This window comes from Nerophis ophidion, linkage group LG06 (assembly GCF_033978795.1).
Source record: "Nerophis ophidion isolate RoL-2023_Sa linkage group LG06, RoL_Noph_v1.0, whole genome shotgun sequence".
In the NCBI taxonomy this organism is placed as follows: Eukaryota; Metazoa; Chordata; class Actinopteri; order Syngnathiformes; family Syngnathidae; genus Nerophis; species Nerophis ophidion.
The window spans coordinates 4,257,116-4,269,731 of NC_084616.1; the positions used below are offsets into that span (position 1 = coordinate 4,257,116).

Consider the following 12,616-nt stretch of genomic DNA (forward strand, 5'->3'; position numbering starts at 1 on the left):
AGATTGTCAGAGACATTTTAAAACAAGCTATGAATGCACTTTTGTGCATGATGTCACTATGATGACATATCAAAACAACACTAAATTAAAAGTGTACTTTTTGTACGGAACGCTACTACAATAGTTTAAAACAAATACAGTGCACTTTTGTGCATGATGTCACACAAGATATTGACCAAAGGTGTATTTATTAAACTGTTATTAAGCAGTGGCACAAACATTCATGTCATTTCAAAACAGAAAGTGCAAGATTGTCAGACATTTTAAAACAAGCTATGAGTGCACTTTTGTGCATGATGTCATATCAAAACAACACTAAATTATAGTGCACTTTTTGTACAGAACGCCACTACAATAGTATAAAACAAATAAAGTGCACTTTTGTGCATGATTTTGTGGGCGTGTGGCACCGATTGGAGATGTTGACATGCGGAGTTTCAAGCACTCTTCATTCTCTAGCAGGTGACTTCAAATGATGCTAAATATTAGCAGTTATGCTACTTTTTGTAGCAACGCTTTATCACCACACTTGACAAATTACGGTAGTTTGTTCGACATAGGACTGGGCGATATTGCCTTTTTTTAATATCGCGATATTTTTAGGCAATATCGCAATATACGATATATATTAGGAAGTTTTGCCTTAGCCTTGAATGAACACTTGATGCATATAATCACAGCAGTATGATGATTCTATGTGTCTACATTCAAACATTCTTCTTCATACTGCATTAATACATGCTACTTTTAAACTTTCATGCAGAGAGGGAACTCACAACTAAAAGTGTATTTATGAAACAGTTATTAAGCAGTGGCACAAACATTCATGTCATTTCAAAACAGAAAGTGCAAGATTGTCAGACGTTTTAAAACAAGCTATTAGTGCACTTTTGTGCATGATGACATATCAAAACAACACTAAATTATAGTGCACTTTTTGTACAGAACGGCACTACAGTAGTATAAAACAAATATAGTGCACTTTTGTGCATGATTTTGTGGGCGTGTGGCACCAATTGGAGATGTTGACATGTGGAGTTTCAAGCACTCTTCATTCTCTAGCAGGTGACTTCAAATGATGCTAAATATTAGCAGTAATGCTACTTTTTGTAGCAACGCTTTATCACCACACTTGACAAATTACGGTAGTTTGTTCGACATAGGGCTGGGCGATATTGCCTTTTTTTAATATCGCGATATACGATATATATTACGAAATTTTGCCTTAGCCTTGAATGAACACTTGATGCATATAATCACAGCAGTATGATGATTCTATGTGTCTACATTCAAACATTCTTCTTCATACTGCATTAATATAAGCTACTTTTAAACTTTCATGCAGAGAGGGAAATCACAACTAAAAGTGTATTTATTAAACAGTTATTAAGCAGTGGCACAAACATTCATGTCATTTCCAAAACAGAAAGTGCAAGATTGTTAGAGACATTTTAAAACAAGCTATGAATGCACTTTTGTGCATGATGTCACTATGATGACATATCAAAACAACACTAAATTATAGTGCACTTTTTGTACGGAACGCCACTACAATAGTATAAAACAAATAAAGTGCACTTTTGTGCATGATGTCACACAAGATATTGACCAAAGGTGTATTTATTAAACAGTTATCAAGCAGTGGCACAAACATTCATGTAATTTCAAAACAGAAAGTGCAAGATTGTCAGAGACATTTTAAAACAAGCTATTAGTGCACTTTTGTGCATGATGACATATCCAAACAACACTAAATTATAGTGCACTTTTTGTGCAGAACGCCACTACAATAGTATAAAACAAATAAAGTGCACTTTTGTGCATGATTTTGTGGGCGTGTGGCACCGATTGGAGATGTTGACATGCGGAGTTTCAAGCACTCTTCATTCTCTAGCAGGTGACTTCAAATGATGCTAAATATTAGCAGTAATGCTACTTTTTGTAGCAACGCTTTATCACCACACTTGACAAATTACGGTAGTTTGTTCGACATAGGACTGGGCGATATTGCCTTTTTTTAATATCGCAATATTTTTAGGCAATATCGCGATATACGATACATATTACGAAATTTTGCCTTGGCCTTGAATGAACACTTGATGCATATAATCACAGCAGTATGATGATTCTATGTGTCTACATTCAAACATTCTTCTTCATACTGCATTAATATAAGCTACTTTTAAACATTCATGCAGAGAGGGAAATCACAACTAAAAGTGTATTTATGAAACAGTTATTAAGCAATGGCACAAACATTCGTCATTTCCAAAACAGAAAGTGCAAGATTGTCAGACATTTTAAAACAAGCTATTAGTGCACTTTTGTGCATGATGTCATATCAAAACAACACTAAATTATAGTGCACTTTTTGTACAGAACGCCACTACAATAGTATAAAACAAATAAAGTGCACTTTTGTGCATGATTTTGTGGGCGTGTGGCACCGATTGGAGATGTTGACATGCGGAGTTTCAAGCACTCTTCATTCTCTAGCAGGTGACTTCAAATGATGCTAAATATTAGCAGTAAGGCTACTTTTCTTTATCACCACACTTGACAAATTACGGTAGTTTGTTCGACATAGGGCTGGGCGATATTGCCTTTTTTTAATATCGCGATATTTTTAGGCAATATCGCGATATACGATACATATTACGAAATTTTGCCTTGGCCTTGAATGAACACTTGATGCATATAAACACAGCAGTATGATGATTCTATGTGTCTACATTCAAACATTCTTCTTCATACTGCATTCATATATGCTACTTTTAAACTTTCATGCAGAGGGAAATCACAACTAAGTCAATTGACCAAAAGTGTATTTATTAAAGTTATTAAGCAGTGGCACAAACATTCATGTCATTTCAAAACAGAAAGTGCAAGATTGTCAGACATTTTAAAACAAGCTATTAGTGCACTTTTGTGCATGATGACATATCAAAACAACACTAAATTATAGTGCACTTTTTGTGCAGAACGCCACTACAATAGTATAAAACAAATAAAGTGCACTTTTGTGCATGATTTTGTGGGCGTGTGGCACCGATTGGAGATGTTGACATGTAGAGTTTCAAGCACTCTTCATTCTCTAGCAGGTGACTTCAAATGATGCTAAATATTAGCAGTAATGCTACTTTTTGTAGGAACGCTTTATCACCACACTTGACAAATTACGGTAGTTTGTTCAACATAGGGCTGGGCGATATTGCCTTTTTTTTAATATCGCGATATTTTTAGGCAATATCGCGATATACGATACATATTACGAAATTTTGCCTTGGCCTTGAATGAACACTTGATGCATATAATCACAGCAGTATGATGATTCTATGTGTCTACATTCAAACATTCTTCTTCATACTGCATTAATATATGCTACTTTTAAACTTTCATGCAGAGAGGGAACTCACAACTAAAAGTGTATTTATGAAACAGTTATTAAGCAGTGGAACAAACATTCATGTCATTTCAAAGCAGAAAGTGCAAGATTGTCAGACGTTTTAAAACAAGCTATTAGTGCACTATTGTGCATGATGACATATCAAAACAACACTAAATTATAGTGCACTTTTTGTACAGAACGCCACTACAATAGTATAAAACAATTAAAGTGCACTTTTGTGCATGATTTTGTGGGCGTGTGGCACCGATTGGAGATGTTGACATGCGGAGTTTCAAGCACTCTTCATTCTCTAGCAGGTGACTTCAAATGATGCTAAATATTAGCAGTAATGCTACTTTTCTTTATCACCACACTTGGCAAATTACGGTAGTTTGTTCGACATAGGGCTGGGCGATATTGCCTTTTTTTTAATATCGCGATATTTTTAGGCAATATCGCGATATACAATACATATTACGAAATTTTGCCTTAGCCTTGAATGAACACTTGATGCATATAATCACAGCAGTATGATGATTCTATGTGTCTACATTCAAACATTCTTCTTCATACTGCATTCATATATGCTACTTTTAAACGTTCATGCAGAGAGGGAAATCACAACTAAAAGTGTATTTATTAAACAGTTATTAAGCAGTGGCACAAACATTCATGTCATTTCAAAACACAAAGTGCAAGATTGTCAGACATTTTAAAACAAGCTATTAGTGCACTTTTGTGCATGATGACATATCAAAACAACACTAAATTATAGTGCACTTTTTGTGCAGAACGCCACTACAATAGTATAAAACAAATAAAGTGCAGTTTTGTGCATGATTTTGTGGGCGTGTGGCACCGATTGGAGATGTTGACATGTAGAGTTTCAAGCACTCTTCATTCTCTAGCAGGTGACTTCAAATGATGCTAAATATTAGCAGTAATGCTACTTTTTGTAGCAACGCTTTATCACCACACTTGACAAATTACGGTAGTCTGTTCGACATAGGGCTGGGCGATATTGCCTTTTTTTAATATCGCGATATTTTTAGGCAATATCGCGATATACGATACATATTACGAAATTTTGCCTCGGCCTTGAATGAACACTTGATACATATAATCACAGCAGTATGATGATTCTATGTGTCTACATTCAAACATTCTTCTTCATACTGCATTCATATATTCTACTTTTAAACTTTCATGCAGAGGGAAATCACAACTAAGTCAATTAACCAAAAGTGTATTTATTAAACAGTTATTAAGCAATGGCACAAACATTCATGTCATTTCAAAACAGAAAGTGCAAGATTGTAAGAGACATTTTAAAACAAGCTATTAGTGCACTTTTGTGCATGATGACATATCAAAACACCACTAAATTATAGTGCACTTTTTGTACAGAACGCCACTACAATAGTATAAAACAAATAAAGTGCACTTTTGTGCATGATTTTGTGGGCGTGTGGCACTGATTGAAGATGTTGACATGCGGAGTTTCAAGCACTCTTCATTCTTTAGCAGGTGACTTCAAATGATGCTAAATATTAGCAGTAATGCTACTTTTATCACCACACTTGACAAATTACAGTAGTTTGTTCGACATAGGGCTGGGCGATATTGCCTTTTTTTAATATCGCGATATACGATATATATTACGAAATTTTGCCTTAGCCTTGAATGAACACTTGATGCATATAATCACAGCAGTATGATGATTCTATGTGTCTACATTCAAACATTCTTCTTCATACTGCATTAATATATGCTACTTTTAAACTTTCATGCAGAGAGGGAAATTACAACTAAGTCAATTGACCAAAAGTGTATTTATTAAAGTTATTAAGCAATGGCACAAACATTCATGTCATTTCCAAAACATAAAGTGCAAGATTGTCGGAGACATTTTAAGTGTCGAATAAAAATGAGCTGCATAATAGGAAATCAAATAGTATTCGTCCTTCACTATGTGGTATGTTACTCAGGTTGTGAAATTCTCTTCATTCTCTAGCGAGTGACTTTTCAAATGATGCTACATATTAGCAGTAATGCTACTTTTTATAGCAACACTTTTTCCCCCCACACTCGACAAATTACAGTTGTTTGTTCGACATATTCCCACTTGAAGCCGAACCACCGCCAGACGTTGGAAACCCTGCTGTTTTTATTGGGAATGAAATCTTCCTTCATTTATTACCAGATCCGCACTTTCTTTCTCTCGTACGGCTATGTTAGCAGCTAACGTAGCCCATGCTGCTACCTCTCTGCTCTGCGAGGGCGTATACGTATGTGACGTATGACGTGACAGTATGTGACGTATGTAAGAATGTGCGTTAGCTTATCTGTGAGAAGGAAAGACAAGAAGGAGTGAGAAGAGCCTGAAGTGTACGCCCGCAGCTAAAAGCAACTGTGTGAGAACGTATACTCGAATATTACGATATAGTCATTTTCTATACCGCACAGAGACAAACCCCCGATGTATCGTATATATCGATATATCGCCCAGCCCTAGTTCGACATATTCCCGCTTGAAGCCAAACCACCACCAGACGATGGACCCCCTGCTGTTTTTCTTGGGAATTGATTATTCCTTCATTTGTTACCAGATTAGCACCTTCTTTCCTACTCGTATTACCACTAGCATCACAGCTAACGTTACCCATGCTGCTACCTCTCTGCTCCGCGAGGGCGTGTACGTATGTGACGTATGAGGTGACAGTATGTGACGTATGTAAGAAGGTGTGCTTGTTTTATGTCTCTGTCAGAAGGAGAGACAAGGAAGAGTGAGAAGAGCCTGTAGTGTAATGCCAGCAGCTAAAATCAACTGTGTGAGAATGTATACTCCAATATCACCATATAGTCATTTTCTGTATCGCACAGAGACAAACCCGCCATATATCCAGTATATTCCATGTATCGCCCAGCCCTAAACACATGTCATTTTTGCATTCAATTCTTAGCTTATCTATGGCGTCTTAAAAAGTCTTAAAGGGGAACATTATCAGCAGACCTATGTAAACGTCAATATATACCTTGATGTTGCAGAAAAAGGACCATGTATTTTTTTAACCGATTTCCGAACTCTAAATGGGTGAATTTTGGCGAATTAAACGCCTTTCTGTTTATCGGTCTTTTAGCGATGACGTCAGAACGTGACGTCACCGAGGTAACACACCCGCCATTTTCATTTTCACATTACAAACACCGGGTCTCAGCTCTGTTATTTTCGACTATTTTTTGGAACCTTGCAGACATCATAACTCGTGGGTGTGTTGTCGGAGGGTGTAACAACACTAACAGGGAGGGATTCAAGTTGCACCACTGGCAAGAAATCTGCCGCCAGACTTCATTGAATGTACCAGAGTGTCTCCACATTTGACCGGCGATGCTAAGACAGACATGGCACAGAGATGTATGGATAACCTGCAGATGCATTTGCAACAATAAAGTCAACGAAATCACAAAGGTGAGTTTTGTTGATGTTGTTGACTTATGTGCTAATCAGACATATTTGGTCGCGGCATGACTGCCAGCTAATCGATGCTACGCTAATCGATGCTAACATGCTATTTACACTAGCTGTATGTACATTTGAAACTACATACCCACATTTAATTTACGTATGAGGTGACAGTATGTGACGTATGTAAGAAGGTGTGCTTGTTTTATGTCTCTGTGAGAAGGAGAGACAAGGAAGAGTGAGAAGAGCCTGTAGTGTAATGCCAGCAGCTAAAAGCAACTGTGTGAGAATGTATACTCCAATATCACCATGTAGTCATTTTCTGTATCGCACAGAGACAAACCCGCCATATATCCAGTATATTCCATGTATCGCCCAGCCCTAGTTTAAATATGTAGTTATTTTAATGTGAACAGTAATGATTCAACCCAGAATAAAATATTTTCAAAATCAGCCTCTGTTAAAATTATCCACAAAAGGAAGTTCTAAGATCTGGGACGTTTTTTTTTTTCTGCATTTGTGATGTAAAAATGCAAGTAGTGAGGAAAATCTCATAAATACAAATATTTATTGTGCCTTTTTGGCAGCCGACAATTGACTTCACACAGCGGGAGAATCAGCGGCGTTTCTTTGTTGTTGTTTTTTTTTTAATGGCCGCCTCCCAATAATCACAGCAGTGAGCCACAAAGCACAATACAAGGATCATTTCTGAGGTGGCGCCATAAGCATTTTGTTTTCTCTTTTTCCTGGCGACTCAAAAAGTACTTCAGCGTCACATTTTGTTTCCAAACTTTTTAGCTTCATAGTTTGTGGCCGTGGGACTTTGAGGGTTTTGTTCGAGCTGAGTTATTACAGCTACTGTAGACCTGACCAATCCACCGTGCAGCGTCCACGTTGTTTAATCCACTTGTGTGTGTGTGTGTGTGTGTGTGTGTTTCTTGCAGGTTCAGGAGCTGCAGAAGAAAGAGTTACAGCTGAAAGCACTGGATGCTTTCTACAAGGAGCAGGTGGCGCTACTTGAGAAGAAGGTACAAACACACAAACATGCATGAGCGCACTAAAGTTCCAGTGGATTTAAAAAGATAACACCGGCATTGAAAATAGAATCAGCCACTGTTGTTTCTGAAAATGTGACCGGGAGATCAGAGTTTTTAGCAAGCACGGCGCTCTGCAGGGGGAGCATACTTGCCGCATTTCCTTGAATTGCCGCCGGGTATATATATAGTATGCGCCTGCCTGGAATTACAAACTCGTTTCGCAAAATAATTAACGCATGTTTAGCATTACCGCCAACTCAGGATTAAAACTTATTTCGCTAAATATTATTTTTATTAGCGCATGTCTAGAATTTCCGCTGGGTTGAACTCGTTTCACCAAATAATTAGCATATGCCTAGAATTTCCACCGGGTCAAACTCGTCACGTCCGTCATCATTTTCAAAATGGAGGAGGCTGATTTCATCCATCCATCCCATCCATTTTCTACCGCTTATTCCCTTTTGGGGTTGCGGGGGGCGCTGGCGCCTATCTCAGCTACAATCGGGCGGAAGGCGGGGTACACCCTGGACAAGTCGCCACCTCATCGCAGGGCCAACACAGATAAACAGACGACATTCACACACTAGGGCCAATTTAGTGTTGCCAATCAACCTATCCCCAGGTGCATGTCTTTGGAAGTGGGAGGAAGCCGGAGTACCCGGAGGGAACCCACGCATTCACGGGGAGAACATGCAAACTCCACACAGAAAGATCCCGAGCCTGGATTTGAACCCAGGACTGCAGGACCTTCGTATTGTGAGGCAGACGCACTAACCCCTCTGCCACCATGAAGCCCGAGGCTGATTTCAATCATTTGAAATCGCATAAAGGGAAGAAGATTAAGAGCTATTCAGTAGGATTTAATGTCCAACCTATTGAATACGTTAAAAAGAACAGTAAGCAACTATGTTTTATAAATATACCATAGCTGCGTGTGTCAAATATGAGTCATTAAATGACTCCCGCCTCCTGGTGGTAGAGGGCGCTAGTGATCCTTCATCAATCAATGTTTATTTATATAGCCCCAAATCACAAATGTCTCAAAGGACTGCACAAATCATTACGACTACGACATCCTCGGAAGAACCCACAAAAGGGCAAGGAAAACTCACACCCAGTGGGCAGGGAGAATTCACATCCAGTGGGACGCCAGTGACAATGCTGACTATGAGAAACCTTGGAAAGGACCTCAGATGTGGGACCGAAAGCAATGGATGTCGAGCGGGTCTAACATGAATCCATCTTGCGACTACTCGGCTACAGAAGAAGTGACAACAAGCAGCGTTCATTTATTTTTTCCTCTCGCTTGCACTTTTAACATGGAGGATTACATATCTAAAATAAAACAGTTTTCTAAACTGGACTTTCAATCGAAGCAGGAGGTAATAAGGGGAGATCTCCATCGAGGGGGCGGTTTAGCTCGGTTGGTAGAGCGGCCGTGCCAGCAACTTGAGGGTTGCAGGTTCGATTCCCGCGTCCGCCATCCTAGTCACTGCCGTTGTGTCCTTGGGCAAGACACTTGACCCACCTGCTCCCAGTGCCACCAACACTGCTTTGAATGTAACTTAGATATTGGGTGTCACTATGTAAAGCGCTTTGAGTCACTAAAGAAAAAGCGCTATATAAATATAATTCACATCACATCAAGACAGAGACTTTTAAAACTGAAGAAAGATAAGGAAGACTTCTATAAACAAGTTATCGATGCTTTTGATCAGAAGGAGCTGAGCATGGACTTCATTTATAAGTAAAGGTAAGACCATAATAATGTTTTTTTTTTAATTTTATGTGCTTTTCATGATGGTATCCTTACATCACACTCAAATTTTTAAGCGCAGGCCTAAATTTACCACATGCCTTTGGTAAGTGCCGGAGTGAGAAGAGGTTTTAAAATAATTAGCGCCCCGGCGGCAATTCAAGGAAATACGGTATTTGCTTTTACCGAGGGAAAATCCAGGTGTATTGAAGGTTAACACACATTTGGCGCAGTGGGAGAGTGGCCGTGCGCAACCCGAGCTTCACTGGTTCAATTCCCACCTAGTACCAACCTCGTCACGTCCGTTGTGTCCTTGAGCAAGACACTTCACCCTTGCTCCTGATGGGTGCTGGTTAGCGCCTTGCATGGCAGCTCCCTCCATCAGTGTGTGAATGTGTGTGTGAATGTGGAAGTAGTGTCAAAGCGCTTTGAGTACAACCCATTTATCATTTATTATTATTCAAGTTTTAAATCTCTAAATCAACATTAGGTCTATCTGTCAATATGACTTTAAAGATTTAAGTTGTATGCTCTTTTTGTCACACAAAAAAAAAAAAATTTAGGGAAAAATCACAAAATATGCAATATTTTCACCCAATAATATTTTTAAATGAAATATTTGAGATTATATAATAATTGGAGAATTTAAAAGATCAATAACTCATAACACCATTGTTTTTAATCAATGAATATTTTTTGAGCAATGACATTAATAAACAAATCACACTAAAATTATTGGGGATCCAAAAGGTTCCTACTCATTAAAGTTTTAGAAAATAAATCATACATTTTTTTTTACTGTTTACTTTCAACACAATAATCTCGAGATTAACTTCAGTAGCGCAGTGGTAGAGTGGCCGTGCGCAACCCGAGGGTCCCTGGTTCAATCCCCACCTAGTACCAACCTCGTCATGTCCATTTTGTCCTGAGCAAGACACTTCACCCTTGCTCCTGATGGGTGCTGGTTAGCGCCTTGCATGGCAGCTCCCTCCATCAGTGTGTGAATGTGTGTGTGAATGTGGAAGTAGTGTCAAAGCGCTTTGAGTACAACCCATTTATCATTTATTATTATTATTCAAGTTTTAAATCTGTAAATCAACATTAGGTCTATCTGTCAATATGACTTTAAAGATTTAAGTTGTATGCTCTTTTTGTCACACACAAAAAAAAAAATTTAGGGAAAAATCACAAAATATGCAATATTTTCACCCAATAATATTTTTAAATGAAATATTTGAGATTATATAATAATTGGAGAATTGAAAAGATCAATAACTCATAACACCATTGTTTTTAATCAATGAATATTTTTTGAGCAATGACATTAATAAACAAATCACACTAAAATTATTGGGGATCCAAAAGGTTCCTACTCATTAAAGTTTTAGAAAATAAATCATACATTTTTTTTTACTGTTTACTTTCAACACAATAATCCCGAGATTAACTTCAGTAGCGCAGTGGGAGAGTGGCCGTGCGCAACCCGAGGGTCCCTGGTTCAATCCCCACCTAGTACCAACCTCGTCATGTCCGTTTTGTCCTGAGCAAGACACTTCACCCTTGCTCCTGATGGGTGCTGGTTAGCGCCTTGCATGGCAGCTCCCTCCATCAGTGTGTGAATGGGTAAACGTGGAAGTAGTGTCAAAGCGCTTTGAGTACAACCCATTTATCATTTATTATTATTCAAGTTTTAAATCTCTAAATCAACATTAGGTCTATCTGTCAATATGACTTTAAAGATTTAAGTTGTATGCTCTTTTTGTCACACAAAAAAAATGCAATATGCAATATTTTCACCCAATAATATTTTTAAATGAAATATTTGAGATTATATAATAATTGGAGAATTTAAAAGATCAATAACTCATAACCATTGTTTTTAATCAATTCATATTTATTGAGCAATGACATTAATAAACAAATCACACTAAAATTATTGGGGATCCAAAAGGTTCCTACTCATTAAAGTTTTAGAAAATAAATTATACATTTTTTTTTACTGTTTACTTTCAACACAATAATCTCGAGATTAACTTCAGTAGCGCAGTGGGAGAGTGGCCGTGCGCAACCCGAGGGTCCCTGGTTCAATCCCCACCTAGTACCAACCTCGTCATGTCCGTTTTGTCCTGAGCAAGACACTTCACCCTTGCTCCTGATGGGTGCTGGTTAGCGCCTTGCATGGCAGCTCCCTCCATCAGTGTGTGAATGTGGAAGTAGTGTCAAAGCGCTTTGAGTACAACCCATTTATCATTTATTATTATTATTCAAGTTTTAAATCTGTAAATCAACATTAGGTCTATCTGTCAATATAATGACTTTAAAGATTTAAGTTGTATGCTCTTTTTGTCACACAAAAAAAAAAAAATTTAGGGAAAAAATCACAAAATATGCAATATTTTCACCCAATAATATTTTTAAATGAAATATTTGAGATTATATAATAATTGGAGAATTGTTTTTAACCATTGTTTTTAATCAATTAATATTTTTTGAGCAATGACATTAATAAACAAATCACACTAAAATTATTGGGGATCCAAAAGGTTCCTACTCATTAAAGTTTTAGAAAATAAATCATACATTTTTTTTTACTGTTTACTTTCAACACAATAATCTCGAGATTAACTTCAGTAGCGCAGTGGCAGAGTGGCCGTGCGCAACCCGAGGGTCCCTGGTTCAATCCCCACCTAGTACCAACCCCGTCACGTCCGTCGTGTCCTTGAGAAAGACACTTCACCCTTGCTCCTGATGGGTGCTGGTTAGCGCCTTGCATGGCAGCTCCCTCCATCAGTGTGTGAATGGATAAACGTGGAAGTAGTGTCAAAGCGCTTTGAGTACCTTGAAGGTAGAAAAGCGCAAGCCATTCATTTTGCATGGACTTTCTTTCGGTAAGCTTTTTTTTTTGAAATCCAACTTTTCAGAAGAAGAGAAGGACCTTTTTGGCACACACTCCAAGTGTCAGATGCCCGACT

The 12,616-nt window shown here is 38.0% G+C and overlaps 1 protein-coding gene across 2 annotated transcripts in view; it reads left to right on the top strand.

The window, feature by feature from the left end:
- Positions 1–12,616, top strand: part of LOC133554097 (MICOS complex subunit mic25a-like) — a 153,672-nt gene that overhangs the window by 71,201 nt on the left and 69,855 nt on the right. For both annotated transcript variants that reach the window (XM_061902490.1, XM_061902491.1), the window contains exon 5: positions 7,796–7,879. In XM_061902490.1, the coding sequence (XP_061758474.1) occupies positions 7,796–7,879 (84 nt within the window). The remainder of the gene's footprint in view (positions 1–7,795; positions 7,880–12,616) is intronic.